Source organism: Doryrhamphus excisus, chromosome 15 (genome assembly GCF_030265055.1).
Source record: "Doryrhamphus excisus isolate RoL2022-K1 chromosome 15, RoL_Dexc_1.0, whole genome shotgun sequence".
NCBI classification, from domain to species: Eukaryota; Metazoa; Chordata; class Actinopteri; order Syngnathiformes; family Syngnathidae; genus Doryrhamphus; species Doryrhamphus excisus.
Window position 1 is genome coordinate 13,925,756 of NC_080480.1, and position 23,262 is coordinate 13,949,017.

The 23,262-nt window shown below is 40.1% G+C and overlaps 1 protein-coding gene across 5 annotated transcripts in view; it reads left to right on the forward strand.

Annotated features, from left to right (window-relative positions):
- The first annotated feature begins 14,717 nt into the window (after positions 1 to 14,717).
- The window catches only part of LOC131103136 (dedicator of cytokinesis protein 7-like), a 39,244-nt gene continuing 30,699 nt past the window's right edge, over positions 14,718 to 23,262 (forward strand). Inside the window, exons 1-8 of one of the 5 annotated variants that reach the window (XM_058049100.1) lie at positions 14,718 to 14,744; positions 15,571 to 15,625; positions 15,934 to 16,150; positions 18,575 to 18,659; positions 20,324 to 20,502; positions 20,688 to 20,756; positions 20,908 to 21,034; positions 22,707 to 22,919. In XM_058049100.1, the coding sequence (XP_057905083.1) occupies positions 15,580 to 15,625; positions 15,934 to 16,150; positions 18,575 to 18,659; positions 20,324 to 20,502; positions 20,688 to 20,756; positions 20,908 to 21,034; positions 22,707 to 22,919 (936 nt within the window). In that variant the 5' untranslated portion in view covers positions 14,718 to 14,744; positions 15,571 to 15,579. The other 4 variants (XM_058049098.1, XM_058049102.1, XM_058049099.1 and 1 more) reach the window with 4 other exon arrangements.

Consider the following 23,262-nt stretch of genomic DNA (forward strand, 5'->3'; position numbering starts at 1 on the left):
GTGGCGGTCCGCCCACCTCTCGGAGCGGCCCCGGCTAAGCGTGCTCACTGAGACATGCTGTTTGGGCTCATCTATAATGCATCCCCCTGCCCCGAGACATCATGTGTGACAAATGACCTATTTCTGGGCAGACCCCCATAGGGCTCTGACCCGGGGGGGTGTGGGGGGAGTGGTGCTTAGGAGTGCGTAAATCAGTGGTTGTTTGTTTTGTTGTTGTTGTTTTTGAACTTCCGCCAAGGAGGTTGTGTTATTATCGCCGCTTCATGGGTTGGTCGTTTGAAAAAGACGACGGCAGTGCTCCGACTGGCTAGCTCGTGTCGACTTAAGCGGTTGTTAGCATAACTGATTGAACATTTATTTCATATTATTATTTAATACATGAACATGTACATTAATACATGCGCAAAATCCTTAGGAGCTAAAAATGTCAGAATCCAGTTTAATACTCCTGTGATTTTATTTTGAAGCTATTTTGCACTAAACAGGAAATCACTAGTATGTAGTTATGTTGCTGTCGTTTCAAGCTGCTTCACAATGTTGATGAAGTTAGCAATACTAAAACTCATGTCGACATAAACTGCTAGCTTATCATAGAAATGACCCCTTTGGGTCGCTAATTTTATGTCGACATAAGCGGTCAGCCATGTATGTCGATATCGACTTAAACATGGTGGACTTGATGAATTGTAGCATAACTGCTTGAACATTTATTTCATATTATTATTTAATACATGAACATGTACATTAATACATTTTTGTACATGCACAAAATCCTTCTTCTAGAAGCTAAAAATGTCAGAATCCAGCTTAATACTCCGGTGATTTTATTTTGAAGCTATTTTGCACTAAATAGGAAGTCACAAGTATGTAGTTATGTCGCTGTCGTTTCAAGCTGCTTCGCGATGTTGATGAAGTTAACAATACTAAAACTCATGTCGACATAAACTGCTAGCTTTTCATAGAAATGACCCCTTTGGGTCGCTAATTTTATGTCGACATAAGCGGTCAGCCATGTATGTCAATGTCGACTTAAACATGGTGGACATGGTATTGTTCGAAACAAGTTGTCCACATAAATGGGGCCGACTTAAGCGTGTTCTACTGTACTTGTATTCAATCTTGTGGGGGTGCTGTGATGTTTTTCAATATTTTCTATTATTTGCCGCTGAATAATCTTAGCATCAAAATGATGGCATATGTGTACGTAGATCACAATAGGATAGTTCGGCCTTGGCCGGGGTACAGTCCATACAGTAGTTGTCCTGTAAATGCAATATCATCATTAGATGGTCAATTCAATGCAAAGTTCCGGCCCTGTTTTTGTTTGATGGCGGCCATGTTTTTCAAGTAATACACACATGTGCTTGTCAAACTCTTAAAAGTGTGTACCAAATTTCATTTATTTTCTACCGCTTATCCTCATGAGTGTTGCAGGGGTGCTGGAGCCTATCCCAGCGGGGTACACACTGAACTGGTCGCCAGCCAGTCACAGGGCACATATAGACAAACAACCATTCACACTCACATTCATACCTATGGTCAATTTGGAGTCACCAATTAACCATTTTCAAGCATAAAAAATGGCTACATTCACTTAAATACGACTATAAGGTATTCAGAAGAGCATTGAAAGACACATTGTGCTATATAGTATTCCACACAGGTCACTAGGGGTCAGTAGGTTCCATTAAGTTACATTGCAAGGTGTAAAGGTGACTATAGGGGTGTTATTTCATGTCTTGAGGGCTCTAGTAATATTCATTCATTCATTCATTTTCTTCCGCTTATTCTCACGAGGGTCGCGGTGGGTGCTGGAGTCTATCCCAGCTGTCTTTGGGCGAGAGGCGGGGTACACCCTGGACTGGTGGCCATCCAATCACAGGGCACATATAGACAAACAACCATTCACACTCACATTCATACCTATGGACAATTTGGAGTGGCCAATTAACCTAGCATGTTTTTGGAATGTGGGAGGAAACCGGAGAAAACTCACACATGCAAACTCCACACCGAGATGGGCAAGGGTGGAATTGAACTCGGGTCTCCTAGCTGTGAGGCCTTCGCGCTAACCACTCGTCCTCCGTGCAGCCTTGGATACTTTTTTAATATATATATATTCCATAATTATGAATCTTTGTAGGATCCAGGATTTTCTTTTAAAAATTTGGTAGAATTTTTCCATAGATTTCCTTTTTTTCCGTGTAAATAATGCATGGATGTTAGTGATAAAATTGGGGCTAATGTAGGAGGTGTGTATTTATGAAAGACTCCAACGTGGTGTCGCTCCAAATTAGGATTATTCCGGCCTCTTTCGCGTGTCATTCCAGCTGGTGTTGTGTTGTTGTGTTGGTGTCTCGTGTGTGTGTGTGCTGACGGGTGATGCCAGGCCTCCTTCTCGCTAAGCCCCGCTCTCCCGACGCGACCTTGAGGAGTCCTCGGATGTCTGGCTGTGAGGAATGATGCTGCAAAAGGAAGAAGCTGGCCTCGTGCCTGCTATGGATCTGTGTTTGTCCATGTAGGAAACGCAAGAGACGCTCATTTTCCACCCACTTGTGTCGTTTATACATCCCACCTTGCAGTCGCTGTCGCCGTCCTGAAGCTTTTGCTTGCAAACCCGGGGCCTGGCCTGGTGGTTTACATAATTGCCTTACATAAGTAGCAAGCTCAGCTCTGAGCTTGGATGATATTAGCGGCGATGAATATTGCATGAGGAGAGCACTCGTTAATAAGAGGATGGAGATGGAGCCCCGCTGTCAGTCTGTCTTAACCCCGCCCCCACAGTCCTGCTAAGCAGTGACTCAACTCAAGCCTGGGATGCGTCGGAGCCTTTTGAGTCACTTTGTCAGAGGCGGCGTGCTCGTGTATTTTTTTTTTTTTTTGCGGCGCTGCGTGTCAGAGGAAAAAGAAGACGAGCTTCTGTCATTAGGTGCTTGTGTTTTTTTTGGCCGTCTTTGTTGTCGTGATAAAAGCGGTCCTTGTAACACAAAGGCGCCCCGGTCCATCAACTGACTGCAGCCCCACTTACAGTTCACACTCCATGTTAATAAATGGGCCTAATTGTGGCCCCCTCGTTAGAGCACCGCTTAGCAGAACGACAGCTGAAGCCTTCATGAGGGCATTTCAAGCACCGATTGTACACCCCTGAATCACAGGATCAAGCAGTATCTTTTTTTTTTGGGGGGGGGGGTTTGCTTTTCCACTTCTTATTGTCTTATTGTTGGACGTCTCCCTCTCCTCGGGTGATTAAGAGAATGGAATGCCAAGACCATAAACCCTGACTTTTTTGACATTATTATTATTTTAGTCAATTGAAATGTTTTTGCTCTGCACAGTGGTCAAGTGGTTAGCACGCAGACCTCACAGCTAGGAGACACAAGTTCAATCCCACCCCCAAGTGAAACTATACAATTTGTAGTTGTATTTTAGTCGCATTTATTTATTTATGTGTTATTATTAATAATAATTTGTACTGGTGATGGCTGCACGGCGGTTGAGTGGTTAGCACGAAGGCGCCACAGCTCAGTCCCACCCTCGGCCATCTCTGTGTGGAGTTTGCATGTTCTTCCCATGCATGTTTTCTCCGGGTACTCCGGTTTCCTCCCACATTCCAAAAACATGCTAGGTTAATTAGCGACTCCAAATTGTCCATAGGTATGAATGTGAGTGTGAATGGTTGTTTGTCTATATGTGCCCTGTGATTGGCTGGCCACCAGTCCAGGGTGTACCCCGCCTCTCGCCTGAAGACAGCTGGGATAGACTCCAGCATTCCCCCGCGACCCCCGTGAGCATAAGTGGTAAAAAATGAATGAATGAATGAATATTACTAGAGCCCTCTAGACATGAAATAACACCCCTATAGTCACCTTTACACCTTGCAATGTAACTTAATGGACACCTACTTACCCCTAGTGACCTGTGTGGAATACTACATAGCACAATGTGTCTTTCAATGCTCTTCTGAATACCTTATAGTCATATTTAAGTGAATGTAGCCATTTTTTATGCTTGAAAATGGTTAATTGGTGACTCCAAATTGTCCATAGGTATGAATGTGAGTGTGAATGGTTGTTTGTCTATATGTGCCCTGTGATTGGCTGGTGACCAGTGCAGAATGTACCCCGACTCTTGCCCCCGAAGACAGCTGGGATAGGCTCCAGCATTCCCCCTCGACCCTCATGAGGATAAGCGGCAGAAAATGAATGAATTAAATTTTTGCGTCTGATTTGAAATCCTATCAAAGGATGCTGATGTTATTGGTGGACTGAGGCGAAGCTGAAATCTGATTGGTTAAAGACAGCCCCATTGCTAATAGTGTTTAAGTGACACTGGCCAGCACTCTTGATTTTGAAGGCCATGGGCAGATTAGATTGACATTGGAATAAATTAACAAAATTTCACAGAATAAATCCTCAAATTGCCCTGTGATTGGCTGGCGACCAGTCCAGGGTGTACCTCGCCTCTCGCCCGAAGACAGCTGGGATAGGCTCCAGCACCCCCCGCGACCCTCGTGAGGAAAAAGCGGTAGAAAATGAATGAATGAAATCCTCAAATTCTAAATATAGTTGGGTGCCTGTGGTAGTGTTTAGGCCAGCAGAGAAGACCATGTTGTTCTGTGACCGCCCGCCACTGATTCAGTATGTAAGGGGGGAAGGGCATGATGATTCTGGCTCACCAAAGCTTGGCTCTTGGCGCTTTAAGAGCACCAGCAGTGAGGTGGCCATTGTTGTTTCAGGAAAAGGGTCCAAGAATTTTTTTTTTTTTTTTTAAATGACACACTTTTTATTGATGAAGGCAACGTTTATGTATCATTTGGCAATGTTCTTATGCATGGCCTCCCCGGTGGGCTCACCTTGCACTTTCCTTCCATCTCCTCCTCCAAATCTTCCTCTGGGCTGGATGTGTCTGCCTGTGTTGTCTCTGGGCTATTATTAGAGTAGACAGGCTGGTGGGAGGAAGTCTCTGAAGTAGACGCTCCTGTCATCTTTTTATTTATGGATTACGGTCTGCTTTTTCCCCGTGCCTCCTTAATTCTCGATGTTATTTCACTTTGCATTTTATTTGGATGCTTACATTGCAGAGCAGGATGTAGCCAGGCCGTGGCGGGCTTTAATCAAACTCGTATTAGATTAAAAGTCAGACCGGGTATCTGGAGAGACTTTAAATACACAAAGCTTTCAGACATTCCCTTTGTTTTACGTCTCCTGACGCGTGTCCCCTTCATTCCACGTGACGCAAAACGAAGGGCCGTGTCGCAGCATCGGTTTTAATTGCATAAATAATGCACACTTTTTTTTCTTATGTAATATTTTGCCTTTGTTGTTCTTGGAAAACTAGATTTTTCCCCCCTGTATATATATATAAAATATATAAAATGTATATATTTCTAGAATTTTATAGAATATAGAATTTAAAAAATATATATTTTTTAATATTTTCATTTATTTATTTTTTGTCATATTACAAATTTGAGCACCTTTTTTTCGAAATGGTACAATTTTATTAGTGTCAAATTATACCTGTATTGATAACATTATGGCATTTGTCTGGTAATATTATGACTTAATTCACATGTAATTCATTCATAATTTTAATGTTTAATTTTTCTCCGAAATAGAACAATTTTATTATGAGTATTGAAAAAAATTTTTAAATATCACTTTTTCATATTGATAACATGAAGACATTTATCTTTTATGCGGTGTTAAAGCCGGTGATGTGTGGCAAGGTGTCACTATACCGGTAAAGTAGTTCTTTGGTGTAACAATGTTAATAATAATAATAATAATCATCATCACAGGCTGCACGGTGGACGAGTGGTTAGCGCACAGGCCTCACAGCGAGGAGACCCGAGTTCAATTCCAACCTCGGCCATCTCTGTGTGGAGTTTGCATGGGTTTTCTCCGGGTACTCCGGTTTCCTCCCACATTCCAAAAACATGCTAGGTTAATTAGCGACTCCAAATTGTCCATAGGTATGAATGTGAGTGTGAATGGTTGTTTGTCTATATGTGCCCTGTGATTGGCTGGCAACCAGTCCAGGGTGTACCCCGCTTCTCGCCCGAAAACAGCTGGGATAGGCTCCAGCATTCCCCCGCGACCATTGTGTGGATAAGTGGTAGAAAATGAATGAATATTTAAACATTATTAAAGCCCTCTAGACATGAAATAACACCCCTATATTGACTTTTAAACTCTTATTACCCAAATTTGTAAACAAAAAGAAATAAAACCTTTTAGGGGCTGCACAGTGTACGAGTGGTTAGCACACAGGCTTCACAAATAGGAGACCAGAGTTCAATTCCACCCTCGGCCATCTCTGTGTGGAATTTGCATGTTCTCCTCGTGCATGAGTGGGTTTTCTCCGGGTACTCCGGTTTCCTCCCACATTCCAAAAACATGCTAGGTTAATTAGCGACTCCAAATTGTCCATAGGTATGAATGTGAGTGTGAATGGTTGTTTGTCTATATGTGTCCGAATGAATGAATAATAATCATAATGTCGCTGTAGCTTGTTGGATCTTTACATTAGTTGACCATTTTTTTTGCAATTCATCTTTATTCACCAAGAAGTACATTATAGTATAGTATAGTATAGTATAGTATAGTATAGTTTAGTATAGTTCTGACACTATTGATAGCAATGTTTTTCTTATATAATAAGCATCTCATAATATTACGAATTTAATCTCATAATTTTGTGACATTTTCACCCTTAATGTTACAACTTTAATCCATCAATGTAATTTTTTTATGCAGAAAAAATTGAATACAACGTTGTGTATAATCATGACTAAAATGAGCACATTTTGTGATATTATAAGAATAAAAAAAAGCATATTGTTTGTGTGCGTTTTGCTGCAGAGCAGGATGTAACCGGGCCATGGGCGGCTTTAATCAAACTCTTATTAGATTAAAGGAAAGTCCCGCTGACGCACGTAATTGTAAAAATGATCTGTTATGGCGTGTTCGTGAATGGCTTAGAGCTCCACTGAACTAGAATTGACCCCCCCTCTATCCATTTTTTTTTATAACAGTGGCCATGTTTTCTTACTTGAAACCTTTTTAAATATAAAGCTACTGTTATTAATCTTTCATTGAGTCCTGTCTGACCGGGTATCTGGGGAGAGACCTTAAATACACAACACACCCCCCTCTTCATTTTTAAGTGACAGACATAAAACAAGTGCAACATTGGCGTGGGTGCCCTTTTTTTAGCATCACACATCAGTTTTAACGGTTTAAGTGTCGCAAAAGAAGATTCTCTCGTACTGTCAATTTTAGTTCTGCGTTAGCTTGTCAGAACCACGTTTGTCCAAATGCAACACGATACACATTTTAGTCATCGCACTCTATTTTCCTCCATCTTTTTCTCCCTCCTTCCTCTTGTTGCAGTAATAGGAGAATTGAAATCAATAGCGCATTAGTCTGGCCCGGAAACTCTTGTGGAATTAAATATGAATGACTGAGATTGCAGCTCTACCTGCTGCTCGCAGAAAGGCATGATGGGCCCCCCGGGGGAGGGGAGGGGGGAGCTGGATGCTTTCGCTCTTCTTTATCCTTGTCCCTTCCTCCCAAGTAAACAGGCCATTATGGTGTTGCTCTTACAGTTGAGTCACACCGGCTAGCTTTGTTTTGCTGGATGGCTGTTGGTGTTGTCGGCCAATCCAATCCAATCCAATCCAATCCACTTTTATTCCATTTATATAGCACATTTTATAAAAACAGAGTTTCCAAAGTGCTGCACAGACTAGTAAAATTAAAAAGTAATAATTATGTAATATTTTGCCTTTGTTGTTCTTGGAAAATTTGATTTTTTTTAGATTAAAAAATATATATATTTATAGAATTTTATAGAATATAGAATTTAAAAAATATATATATTTTGTTTTTATGTATTTATTTTTTGTCATATTACAAATTTTAGCACCTTTTTTTCAAAATGGTACAATTTTATTAGTGTCAAACTATAACTGTATTGATAACATTATGGCATTTTTCTGGTAATATTATGACTTTATTCACATGTAATTCACTCGTAATTTTAATGTTTAATTTTGTTTGAAATAGAAAAATTTTATTATGAGTATTGAAATTTTTTTTTAAAATATCACTTTTCTTATTGATAACATGAAGACATTTATCTTTTATGTGGTGTTAAAGATATCAAAACAGCTAAAATACGCGTAGATAGCCGGTGTTGTGTGGCAAGGTGTCACTATACCGGTAAAGTAGTTCTTTGGTGTAACAATGTTAATAATAATAATAATCACGGGCGGTCTAGTGGTTAGCGCGCAGACCTCACAGCTAGGAGACCAGGGTTCAATTCCACCCTCGGGATTTTTGTGTGGAGTTTGCATGTTCTCCCCGTGGTTTTCTCCGGGGACTCCGGTTTCCTCCCACATTCCAAAAACATGCTAGATTAATTGGGGACTCTAAATTGTCCATAGGTATGAATGTGAGTGTGAATGGTTGTTTGTCTATATGTGCCCTGTGATTGGCTGGCTGGCGACCAGTCCAGGGTGTACCCCGCCGCTCGCCCGAAGACAGCTGGGATAGGCTCCAGCATCCCCCGCGATCCTTGTGAGGATAAGTGGTTGAAAATGAATGAATGAATGAATGATATTAGCTATGCTAATTTGCCATGCTTTTATTTTGAATCTTATTTTGCATTGAACAGGAAGTCAATGCTGTGTAGGTTTCATTTGTCCATAGGTATGAATGTGAGTGTGAATGGTTGTTTGTCTATATGTGCCCTGTGATTGGCTGGCGACCAGTCCAGGGTGTACCCCGCCTCTCGCCTGAAGACAGCTGGGATAGGCTCCAGCACCCCCGTGACCTTAGTGAGGAAAAAGCGGTAGAAAATGAATGAATGAATGAATATTAAAAACAAAAAAACAAAGCAATAAAAGTATAAAAAATAAAACCAATTACAATAAAAACGAAGAACTAAAAGACACAGGACCATATGACTCACTCCGAGTTAAAAGCCAGAGAATAAAAGTGGGTTTTAATACGAGACTTTCGAAGTTGGGGGCCTTTTTTTACTTGGGAGGGGAGAGAGTTCCATAGTTTGGGGCCAACCACAGAAAAGGTTGGTCTTAGGCACCACAAGTTGGAGCTGGCCCTCGGACCTCAGTGACCGCGCTGGAGAGTAAATTTGAATGAGGTCCGATTATGTATTTGGGGGCCAGGCCATTCAATGCCTTAAAAACAAACAATAAAATCTTAAAATCAATCCTAAAGCGAACAGGCAACCAATGCAGGGAGGCCAGAATTGGGGTGATGTGCTCCCCCATTTTGGTTCCTGTTAAAATCCAGACATGATGAAATAAAAGCGTGCATGACTTGCTCAAAGTGTCGCAAAGCTTCTTGTAAATCGCCGTGGTGTGATTTGATGGGCCCGAATGGACGGACCGCGCCCATACTCTCCAGCAGCAGCAGCAGCAGCAGCACTTTATAAAAAAAAAAAAGCCTCAGCGGTCATTAGCAGAGTGCATCCTATGTGTTTTACCTCCAAATGCAATATAGAAGCTTTCTACTTGGTTAAGCGCGCGTTTTTACATGCAAATGTCATTACTTGATGGTCATCCATTTTCAGTGACAAGTTCTCTCTTTGTGTGGGGCTCAGATTGATGTGTTTATGTATACGTGTGGGAGTTGTGACATTAAATTAGCATTTTATTGCAGTAAAGAGTTTAGCATCTTCTTTTCTTGTAGTATGACATGTTTTGTCGTTTTATATAGAAAAAAATTATACTTTTACATGTAGAAAATAATGCTAAATAATAATAAATGAGAGAATGAATGGAGCTTATTGCTGATGCGGACTTGACGTACACATCCTGGTACTCGCAACTTTGTTTGGCCCCATGGTGAGTTATATAGCAGTCACACTCACGTACATTGAGCCAGCCAGCCAATCACAGGGCACATATAGACAAACAAGCATTCACACTCACATTCATACCTATGGACAATTTGGAGTCGCCAATTAATCTTGGAATATTAATATTCTTCACACGGGGGGGCTGGAGCCTATCCCAGCTGTCTTCAGGCGAGAGGCGGGGTACACCCTGGACTGGTGGCCAGCCAATCACAGGGCACATATAGACAAACAACCATTCACACTCACATTCATAATATTAATATTTAATATTCTTCAGATATTATTCAGAATTTATTCACATTTTCTTGTCATATCATCACTTTTTTCTTATAATATTATGACTTTTTTTGTTGTCATTTTTCAACTTTATTCACCCCACGTTACACATTTTTGATTTTTTCTCCTAATAACCAAGTTGTTCCTCGGAATATAATTTCTTGCGACTTTTTCCCCCTCAATATTATGACTTTACTCTCATAATTTTACAACTTTTTTATATATTATATATATTATTTTTATTGTATTATAAATTATATATTATATTATATTTTATTATATGTTATTGTCATTTATATTATTGTTATTTATAATATTGTGACTTGAATCCGCTAATGTTACAATTATTTATCATAATATTCTTACATGATACACTCAGCTCGCAAGACCACGCGATAGATAATTATTGGGTTGACAAGAATGCGACCAGACGATATTTTAACAATAATAAAAACTACAGTGACTAAATGTAGAACTGGACAAATAAGTCACAAAACAATGCAGGTATGTTTTTTGAACCCCAACGACAAAAATAATCACAAGGGAGTGACGCTTTTGACTATGAATTGCAAGGTTTATAGTATGCATAAAGCAGTGAATTGATATGATTCACAGTAGCGATACCACAGATCTGATTGGCTTCTTCTACAGCTTTTCTATAAATAAGAAATAAATATTGTCATGTTTTAATGTTGTGTGACAATCGCAACTTTATTCTCTAAATAGGCATAACTTATTTTTTACATTATTCTCATAACATTTTCATGTAATGTGTCTCCAGTACTTGGTATGATGCACAATGGTGTGGTTTACTCTTCCTGGAAGTGTGATTTGCAAGTTGGAAGGAAGGTAATATGATCCAAAAAGCCACTTGCTATACAGTCTATGCTTGTGGGGGTTGGCAGCATGCAGTAAGCCAATACGCTCTGATGATATAGAGCTAGATGTATTTGCCGGCTATATTTCATCCCATCCCAGATGAAACAGTTCGTGACAGATGGAGTCATATTGTCCCCCCCCCCCCGCCTTTCTGTACGGCCCACTAGTGCGTCCCCTCCCTGACAGATGTAGGGGGAGGACCATGGTGCACTCTTCTTTCTTTCAATTGATTTGGGTGCTTGCGCCCTTAGGGACCAGGAGATGGTGGTGGTGCTGAGTTGGGGCGGGGGGAGGAAAGTGATTGAGGGAGTTGGGAGGGGGTTCGGTCAGTCATTTCCTGTGTCCAAGAACCTGCAAAATATCCACTGTAAAGCAGTGGTAAACACATTAAATGCATACGTGCATATATTTAAACATAAAATAAGCCTAATAGAAATGCAGTGGAGTGGAGCTGTGTGTGTGTGGAGTGGATGGTGGGGGCTGGAACATTTCCATAAATCTTATTTAGTGAGTGACAGCCTGGCATGCATTCATGCATGTAATGTAAGCGGAGGAGAAAGTGTGGCTGCTCACGTTAGCTAGCATCGTGATGGGGCTTCTCATGAATCCTATTGATTTTTCACTGTTTTTCCACAAGCGGCTGTGGAAAAAAAATGCTAAGCTATCAGAAAAAACATTGACATGCGTAGTATCTCATAATATATCTAACTAGAAAAGCACTCGGAGAGCGCAGACCTCCACCATAAATACTAGTCCTACATTTATTTTTCTACATATTTAGAATAACATGATAACATGAGTATGCTAACACCTAGCATAACAGTGGTGTCTATATAAGTGCCTTACTATAAAAATGGCTAAAAATGCTCCAATGCTAATGTCAACATGCTAGAAATGCTAACATGCTAATATGACCATACTAACACTTAGCATGATAGTGCAAATTGTTTATATATGTGTCTAGCTATGAAAATGACTAGAAATGCTTCTATGCTAATGATAGCATGCTAGCTATAATAACATTAGCATGCTAACACATAGCATGGTAGTGATAAGCGTTTGTGTGTACCTAATGGTGCTAATGTAACATGTTAGCAATGCTAATGTTGGCATGCTAAAAACGTAGTATGATTGTGGTGTGATAATAGTATGCTAAGACCTAGCATAACAGTGGTGCTTATATAAGTGCCCCACTATGAAAATGGTTTAAAATGCTACAATACTAATGTCAATATCCTACAAATGCTAACATGATAACATGACCATGCTAACACATAGCATGATAGTGCAAAGTGTTTATATATGTGTCTAGCTACGAAAATGACTAGAAATGCTTCTATGCTAATGTTAGCATGCTAGAACGTAGCATGGTAGTTGCAAGCATTTATATTTGTGTGCACCTATGAAAATGGCAAAAAAATTATGTTAATGATAACATGGTAGCAATGCTAATGTTAGCATGCTAAAACCTAATATGATAGTGTTAAGTGTTTATAGATGTGTGTACCTATGAAAATGGCTGAAAAGAATTATGCTCGTGGTTACATTGTAGCAATGCTAATCTTAGCATGCTAACATTTGGCATGACAATGCAAGGGAAGGCTAACTTGTCCCAATGAATTGAGAATTTTGACTTCGGAATGGCCTGAGTTGGTTGAGAAATGTGGAAGCAGTCAAGATTTATGATCACCCGTATATTCCATTTCCGACAATTCCTGAAAAGAATTGCTCTTAGAATTAAAGGCCGAAAATGACCCCCGAGCCGCACTTTGTACACCCCTGTTCTGAAGTCACTGTGTGGCTTTTTGACTGATGGAGCAATGATTACCCTTAACCCAAGCACCCCACCACCACTGCAGGACAAACATTAGGAGACCTAACAGCTGTCTCCCAGCAGATGTATTCTCTCACCGTCTAACCTCCTCCGTCTCCGTCCCGGAGGCGGGGGTGGTGGGGGTTCAGGGGTCGAGACGGGGTTGGAGGTTGACGCAGAGCGTCTCCTGAAGATGCTGAGGCTTTTTGAGGGGGTCAGCCAACAAATGAGCATCTGCCTGTCCCCGTCCCCCCCGTCCCCCCCCTTCCTCTTGCAAAGGACACCAGCATCAAGGGAGGCAGATTTAGAATTAGCATTATTGATTATATGAATCATTCCGCTGCATTTCCTCCCCTTCTTTTCAGGAACACGATGAAAAGTGACTTATGTGCTCTTTTAAAATTCAATTTCATATTGACCCCCCTCCTCCCTCCCCAAAAACACAACTAATTTTGATAGAAAAATATTCATATTTAAGCAAATTGTACATTTATAATTGTAAACATTTGTAAGCATAAAATTAAATGAACTAAAATACAAATACAAGGCAGAATAAGCATTCTAATTGTGACTGTAGTACTAGTACTAGGCCACGAGGTGTTCAAGGACCGGATGTGATGCTAGGGAAACAGTTCCACATGAGCAAGATTTTCATTTAAGTCTACTATATTGGCTAAAAAGAATGTAAAGCTAGTTAAAGCCGCTATTACAAAACATTGATAAGACAATATCCACCACAGGAAGTATGCTGTTCAGGAAAAAAACAACTAGGAACTGCTAACATGTGAGTCTGTTATCTCATTTATGTCTAATATATCTTATTTTTTAAGATGATATCAACTATATTGGTTAATACAAATGTAAAAGTGACTGTAGGGGTGTTATTTTGTGCCATGAGGGCTCTAATGTTAAAAACTGCAAAGGAAAATTGTACTTGAATTCAATTTCTTTCATTATAATTCTAATATAATTGTATTTTCACAAAATATATGTGGTGTACAACGGTTTGAGACACAGTGGTTAACAAACAGCAAAGCTCTCCTGTCTTATAGATGATCTTTGACTGGTGTTTTGCCAAAAAGTAGCTTAAAACAGCAAAGTGCTTCTGTCATAAATATTAATATAATACGACTGTTTTGTCACTCAGGACATAAAAACAGCAGAACACTCCTGTCATATAGAAGAACTTCGACTGTCTTATAGAGGATCTTTGACTCGCCTAACGGTACCTTAACACAGCAGAGTGCTCCTGTCAAGATCTTTGACCAGTGTTTTTACAGTACATCTTTTAAACAAAGGAGAGTTCTTCTGTCTTTCATCTTTGATGAGTGTTTACACTTCTATTTTAAGGTGTAAGACTACTATTTGGTGATTGGTGACATTTAAGGCTGTCACTGTCCAAATACTTTTGACTGCTAAAAGCATGAAAAGCTGTTGTCCACTACAAAAAAAAAAAAAGTGGTTAATGATTTTAATAGGACTCTCTAGTGGAGAAGGGATGGAGAGTTTGAAGGGCCAAGGGGCCATTCCCTTAACACGGGCACGTGGCGGCAGAGCAGGTGGATGACGGGCAGCTGAGTAGTGGGTCTTGCGGGCAGCAGGGGTTGGGGGGGCTGGGAAGAGTGGGGGTCCATTTTGCGAGAAACCAACCCCATCTGGAAGTGGGGTGGGGGCTTTAGTGTGAAAGAGATCTAGTGGGTGGTGTCTGACACTCTCTCTTTTGTCCTTGGCTCTTGCACAGCAGTGGAGGCTCTGGTGGAAGGAGGAGGAAGGGGCTGGCGGTGGGGGGCTGGGCACTCCAACAACAATGGTGGCCATCGAGGAATTGAAAGACGGCGGAGCGAGGACGCAGGCAGGGAAGGTGTGTGGACGGAAGGAGGAAAGCGGGGTGTGTTCTTAGAAGGCTAGGATGCTGCAATGTCACACAAAACAAGGGATATTATTAAATATTAGGCTTGCATATTAAATAAATTATGGGTTGCTAATGGAAAATCATGTAATGCTCCCTACATCTTAACATAAGGCTTTCCTTTTGTTTTCATGCCTTTCAAGGGCCCATTGCTTTCAACTAGGGTACCTGCAGCCGCTCTCCAGGGTGCTGAATAAGACAATATGGGGGCACAATGAGGGAGGGCTGCAGCATTGCTATGTTACTCTATATACTTATATATATTAAGCCTTCATGGGTAAGTAGCATGTAAAATGACATGTGGACTTTTCATTATAATCTGATCACAATTTAAGATATAAAAATCATACATTTAACATTTGAACATAATTTGGAGTCGGCTAGTCCAGAGTGTACCCCCACCCCCCTCCCACAAAGTCCACTCAAATAGGCTCCAACTCACCTACAGAGTTATGGAAAATACATGTATGGATCTGACTATAGCTGTGTTTTGATCAAATATGCACCACACAGCCCCTGCAGAGGTCAAATATGACATGATTTCATTTGTACAGGTGGTAAACAGTACCCCCTGCTGGTACTGGCTTGCTATAACACCCTACTATAGCATCGTCGGTAGGTGTCGCTATTGTGCATCAATAATATGACATGACAACAAAGAAATAATACTGTACTGTTTATTGTTATGCTGATTTTGTCTTTAAAGTAGTTTGCTTTATTGTGCTTTAATATCTGAAATTTGACACAGGGTATTATTATGCTCTTTAAAGTTATTCTCATGATTTCCTGTGTGTTATATTTTTAGAGAAAAAAAATGATGGGACGAGCAGGCATTCCCACATCGCTTGAAAACCGGTCAGGTGAGATGTCTGCATGAACAGATGGTGCATTCAGGTACACCTTGCGCAAGCTACACGGAACACAAAGGCAGACCGGAAATATAATAACATGACGTCAAAGCTTGCATGACGATAAGCGCCCATACATCCATTTGATGTATATATTGTTTGAAAACATGACGGGTAGGTAATTTTTTAAACCAATGCGCCTTCACGTCTACGTTAAAGTAAAAAATAAGACGAATAAGCATATAGTGTGTTTTAATTTGAAGCTATACCGGAAGTGAGGTTATTTATCACGCTCCGCTTGACACTGGCTCGCCTCCCAGCCGCTAGGAGGAACAAGGGATCCCGGCCAGGTTCCCCAGCGTGGAAGCGGTCTTCTCTTCTCTCCTGTCCTCTCCACGCCGTAAAAAAAACACACAAGCGACAGACGGGACGCAGCGAAAGTACGACTCCCTGCTCTTCTTGGAGGAGTTTACATGGGGGACACGCCATGACGTCTACAGCCAGCGAACGGCGGGCGTTTGCTCACAAAATCAACCGGTGAGAAGTTGTATTGTTTGCTTGTTGATAGCGAGCCTACTTTGTGTAACCTAATAATAATACAAAAGTTAAGTAAAATAAGTTGTATCACAATGGAATAGAGGACTACATTGTTTAAATTCGTTTATTTTAGTGTTTTTACGTAGTGTCTCCTTAAGAGTGTCATCACACTACAACGAAGCTAGGTGTGACGTCATTAGCTAGTGCCTGACTTGGAAGGACTTTATTGTTGCTCATTTAATCATTATGACAATATTACTACATGAGTTTCATTTTTACTTTGAAGTCCAGCAAAGTAAACACTCGTCTACTACGCTGTCTTACTGTAATGTGTGTGTACTTCCCGTTTCACAATCTTTCGATTTAATGCAGAAATATTCAACCATATTTTCTGAAAGCATACCTAAAGTTTCACTATTATATTTATTTAGTGTATAATGTCAATGCCAGGCTCTGATATGCTTTCATATATTTACTTTACCAACTAAATGATATTGTCAGAAATGAAAATACAAGCAATATGTTGGCCAAAGATGCTCTTTATAAAATAGATACACACAAAAAATATATATACACAAAAATGTACATACAAAAATGTTAGTGGCTCCACAGTTTGGAACTTACTAAGCTCTTGTTCGGATCTGATGTTATTCCAAGGCCAGCTTTAGAGCTTATCACCTTCTAGTCAGTCTTAATTAACGTTGTAGATCTTTTTAAAGCTTCTTCACAGGATGGTGAGAACAAAACCGAATGTAAGAATATAATTTTTTTATTATTATTGGCTCCATCACATGACCTGTTGCGTGTCATTTTGTTTTACAATCTCAATAGTACTATATTCTTTTTTCACAGCATTCCCCAAATATCCTCCTCTCCTTCAGTGGGATGTATTGTGTTGTGCCGGATGCAGGAAAGGGTGGGAATTTGTGTTCTGGCTGTTGCCCTTGCGGTTGATCGCTTTCCTATTTCCTGTTTTAAATGGAGGTGCACAGAAAGAAGCGTAGAAACTGCTTCTTGCAAGATGGTTATGGTTGGCTCCTCAACTAAAGAGCAACGTGGGAGGATATGTGTTAGTTGCATTTAAGTATAAAACATATCCACAGTTTGTCATCAACAGGGCCTGCTGCTTTGCAGCTGTCTGCACGAGAGAAACAAGACATTTGCTGACTTTCAAGTAGCAGCTGCCTGCTGTCTCACTGAGATTGGATTGCGAGGTTGTCGGGAGTTTTTTTTTTTTAAATTTGCTCCCTCGCTTTGTCACTCCCTTTTAAGCCTCTCATTTGCTGTTACTCCATCAAGAGCAGAAATGAGAGCTTTGGCTGCGTGCCTGTATAGCTAGCTCGCCAGCCATCGCGGCTTTTTGTGAGATCTTCCTGCATCTCCATTCAGAACAGCTGTTGTGTGAGCATCGCTGACTTGGGAACTTGACAACAGAAGGGAACTGCGGATGTTGTATGTTGGACTTTAGACTGGTCCAACTTTAAGGGTCTCTGGTGGTTTATTCTTGCATTATTATTACTATCATCATGATTCTTCTTCTGATTATTATTACTACTACTAGTAGTACTAGTAGTAGGCTAGTATTAGCCTGCTTATTGGCTTGCTTATTAGCCTGCTTTTGCCCTATTTTATAAAATTTGTCAGATTTTTTTTGTAAAAAAAAAAATCCAAAAATAATAATAAAAAAAATATAAAAAATAATTATTTAGGAGGCTTAGGAACATTTTAGAACATTTTTAAAATGGGAATAAAATAACATTATTTTGGGGGCTTAAGAACATTTTGGAACATTTTAAAATAGGAATAAAATAACATTATTTAGGCGGCTTAAGAACATTTTAGAACATTTTAAAATAGGAATAAAATAACATTATTTAGGCGGCTTAAGAACATTTTAGAACATTTTAAAATAGGAATAAAATAACATTATTTAGGGGGCTTAAGAACATTTTAAAATAGGAATAAAATAACATTATTTAGGGGGCTTAAGAACATTTTAAAATAGGAATAAAATAACATTATTTAGGGGGCTTAAGAACATTTTAGAACATTTTAAAATAGGAAAAAAATAACATTATTTTGGCGGCCTAAGAACATTTTAGAACATTTTAAAATAGGAATAAAATAACATTATTTAGGGGGCTTAAGAACATTTTAGAATATTTTAGAATAGGAATAAAATAACATTATTTATCTGGTGGTTTATTCTTGCATGTATGGGAGTTAACTGTAAAATGTAGTATTTCCTCAAATGAATGAAAGGAGTAGATTTTTTACATTTACTTTTATTATCACTCTCTTCTGTACCATCAAAAAAAAAAAGAGAAAATACACACAGGCGTTGTTGTACAGTAAGTGCACATGTTGAAAAAAAAAAAAGAATTTATTTATTTATTTATTTATTCCTTATGTCTTCTTTCTCAGGACCGTGGCTTCAGAGGTTCGGAAACAAGTGTCCAGAGAGTATGGCTCCCCGCTACTGTCTAAAAAGCGAGGACTGCACAATCCTGTGAGTCACCCTTTTTAATTTACCTGCGTTTGCCTTCCAGCATCAAAGCTACAATGAGCCAAGTTGACAACATGTAAACGTTGGTTGTTTTCGAGACCTGACATACGCCGGCGCTCTTCTTTCTCTTTGTTTTCACAAGACGACAGGGTTTCTGCAATTGGAACCCATGCACATACAAAAACCCGAATGAGGGTACTTATGTAAGATGTCGTGTTTGGGAGAATATCGTCCAAAATGCCCTGATGTGGGGGTGACACATTTGGTAAATGAACTCAGATCCTTCATGGATGAACAAGCGGGACATAGATGGTGTAGTCATCACGGTCAAGTGGAAACGAGATCATCCAAAGCAATTGAAGACATTAATTGTGATCAGGGGCGTCACTAGGTTCTGAGCACGGGGGGGCTTAGCCCCCTGGAGATGCACAGGATATGAATGAATGTAGTAGATTTAAAAAATAAAATAAAATAAAATAACAAACAAGAACCGGGATATAACTTTCCCACTTTTGGACAGATTTAGTGGAGATACTCAATTAAATTTACACAAGTACACACAATCAAGTACACACAAAAATTGCTCAAGCTCAAGCCTATTATTATTACTATAATCATTCTTCTTATTATTATTATTACTACTAGGCTAGTATTAGCCTGCTTATTGGCTTGCTTATTAGCCTGCTTTTGCCCTATTATATAAAATTTGTCAGATTTTTTGGGGGAAAAAAATAACATTATTTAGGTGGCTTAAGAACATTTTAGAACATTTTAAAATAGGAATAAAATAACATTATTTAGGGGGCTTAAGAACATTTAAAAATAGGAATAAAATAATATTATTTAGGGGGCTTAAGAACATTTTAGAACATTTTGAAATGGGAATAAAATAAGATTATTTTGGGGGCTTAAGAACATTTTGGAACATTTTAAAATAGGAATGAAATAACATTATTTAGGGGGCTTCAGAACATTTTAGAACATTTTAAAACAGGAATAAAATAACATTATTTTGGGGGCTTAAGAACATTTTAGAACATTTTAAAATGGGAATAAAATAACATTATTTCGGGGGCTTAAGAACATTTTAGAATGTTTTAAAATATGAATAAAATTATTTAGGGGCTTAAGAACATTTTAGAACATTTTAAAATAGGAATAAAATAACATTATTTAAGGGGCTTAAGAACATTTTAGAACAATTTAAAATAGGAATAAAATAACATTATTTAGGGAGTTTAAGAACATTTTTGATCATTTTAAAATAGGATTAAGAACATTTTTGATCATTTTAAAATAGGAATAAAATAACATTATTTAGGGGGCTTAAAAACATTTTAGAACATTTTAAGATAGGAATAAAATAACATTATTAAGGGAGCTTAAGAACATTTTAGATAATTTTAAAATAGTAATAAAATAACATTATTTAGGGGGCTTAAGAACATTTTAGAACATTTTAAAATAAGAATAAAATAACATTATTGAGGGAGCTTAAGAACATTTTAGAAAATTTTAAAATGGGCCTAATGACGCCACTGATTGTGATCACATGATACTGTACGCATCGTCCTGACTTACCTTTCGTCCACCCTTCCCTTGCGCACCCTAACTCTTGCTGATGTGTTATTTTAATGTCCGCCTAACAGTCTGATATTACTTGACAGTTACCCCTGACTGAGGTCGTGGAGCCGGTGGATTTTGAGGAGTATGTGAGCAGTCATGCTCCCGGGGTGGAGCTGGGCCCCCTCAGGCAGCTCATGGAGTTTCCCCAAGACGACTTAGTGCTCCACCATATGGACAAAGAATGCATTACACTGGAGCCGCCGCTGCCTGAGGAGGAAGAGTAAGAAAATGCTTCCAATGACCAACACATTCTTATGTGAAAATGTCCCACTTTGGAGGATTAATAGAATTGTAGTGTAGGACAAATGTGTGGCAGATATCAGAACAAAGCATTTCTTTGTGTGACACTGAAGGAACATGAATATTAAAGGCTGCTTACTTATTCATGTGTTTTTCTTACGTTAGTGCACTGGATCCCCGAGTGAGGGACGCCTTGGCAGTCTACACAGATGACTGGCTTGTCATTCAAAGAAAGTAAGTGGTAGACGCACTGGAACCAGTTCAGTTCCTTTTAATAACGTGCGGTGCTTTTTTTTTTCTTTTTTTTTTTTTCCCCCCCATTTCACTTCCCACGTGATTGACAGTTGTGATATTAGCAAAGCAATCTGTTCTACTCCCTTGTAAGATACCAGCACTACAGCACCACGCACAGCCCGCACAGCTCCGAGCGACAGCGGGAGAGGCAGCGAGGCCTGCTCAAACAGACCTTTGAACTGGATGAGGCTGCTGCCGCCGAGCGCCAAGACGAGCAGGTAGATCACATTAGCCTCGTTTACATGGACCCAAATATTCCAATTCCATTCGGGTTATTTGCTCAATCTAACCTTTGTATACACCTCATTCCGAAAGAAAAGAGCCAATCCGAATGAATATATAATCGGATTCACAAGGGTGGAATATTCCTTTCCCCAATCCGATTGAGGTATCTTGTACCCACTCAATCGGAAAGTTGTCAGACTACGTTTTTTCAGCACATGCTCAGCTGTGACGTAACACGCAGGTTTTGAAAATGGCGGCGAGCAGTCATCACTGGACTACAGCGGAAAGTTCATTTTTGATACAAACTTTATAAGAACTGAACATAATTGCAAGACTGGACAGCCGAAAAACTATTTATTATTATTAATTTATTATTAATTAGTGCGCAGACCTCACAGCTAGGAGACCAGGGTTCAATTCCACCCTCGGCCATCTCTGTGTGGAGTTTGCATGTTCTCCCCGTGCATGCGTGGGTTTTCTCCGGGTACTCCGGTTTCCTCCCACATTCCAAAACATGCTAGGTTAATTGGCGACTCCAAATTGTCCATAGATATGAATGTGAGTGTGAATGGTTGTTTGCCCTGTGATTGGCTGGCCACCAATCCAGGGTGTACCCCGCCTCTCGCTCGAAGACAGCTGGGATAGGCTCCAGCATTCCCCTGCGACCCTCGTGAGCATAAGCGGTAGAAAATGAATGAATGAATGAATATTACTAGAGCCCTCTAGACATGAAATAACACCCCTATAGTCACCTTTACACCTTGCAATGTAACTTAATGGACACCCACTGACCCCTAGTGCCCTGTGTGGAATACTACATAGCACAACGTGTCTTTCAATGCTCTTCTGAATATTTTAGTCGTATTTTAGTGAATGTAGCCATTTTTTATGCTTGAAAATGGTTAATTGGCGACTCCAAATTGTCCATAGGTATGAATGTGAGTGTGAATGGTTGTTTGTCTATATGTGCCCTGTGATTGGCTGGCCACCAGTCCAGGGTGTACCCCGCCTCTCGCTCGAAGACAGCTGGGATAGGCTCCAGCACACCCCCGCGACCCTCGTGAGGAAAAGCGGTAGAAAATGAATGAATGAATGAACAAATTAATTAATTATTAAAAATTAATCCCATCCCCGCAGGATTGCATGGGTTTCAAGTTGCTGCTTTAAAAAAAAAGCGTAGCAACTGTCCCAACAACCGTGGTAATCACACTCTTGTCCGCCATCTTTGATGAATCACGTTATGTTGTTTACGTTTTACTGCGCATGCCCCATTGACTATTCCGTTTGATTATAGCGGTGCATGTAGACAGGATATTGGAATATTCTTTTCCATGTATACACTGTTTCTCCACATGTAAACGGAATTCAACAGTGGCCCTGAATCGCAGAGTTAAATTGTACACTTGGTAGATATGAAAAGTAGGAGGATGCTTATCTACGAGTATGCTTTTTCTATTTGTGCATGCGTCGGACTGTGCAGGTGTACCTAACGCTGTGCTACCATTACATGAGTGCGGATGGATGGATGGATGGATGGATGAAAGGAAACCGGATCCCGTGCACATTCCTCTCTTGATCTTTCAACAACATCTGCAGCAAACCCTTGAGGGTGACGTCTTCTCGAGTCCGAAATAACAACACATGATCTCAACATTACTTCTTCAGGATGATGCAAAGCGGCGGTCGGCCTCCATCGATGAGACGCCACGAGGCAGCTGGGCTTCCAGTATCTTTGACCTGAAGAACTCCTCCCCAGATGTGCTCTTCCCATCCGTGCTGGAGCGTACGGGGCCGGAGGACATGGACTCCCGTAACACAGAGGCACGCTCGCAAGGCCGCCACGGCGACCTGCTGGGACTCTACCCTCCCCCCGATGAGGTTTGTGTCGGTGTAATGATATATTACAGGATGTCATTTTATGGGGCAACACTAAAGCAATGAAACTAAAGGCAAATGCACTTAAAATAAAATAAAGTAAAATAAGATCAAGGAATGAATGTGAGTGTGAATGGTTGTTTGTCTATATGTCTATATGTTCGTCTTCCGCATATCCTCACGAAGGTGGCTACACGGTGTTCGAGTGGTTAGCGTGCAGACCTCACAGCAAGGAAACCAGGGTTCAATTCCACCCTCCGGGTACTCCGGTTTCCTCCCACATTCCAAAAACATGCTAGGTTAATTGGCGACTCCAAATTGTCCATAGGTATGAATGTGAGTGTGA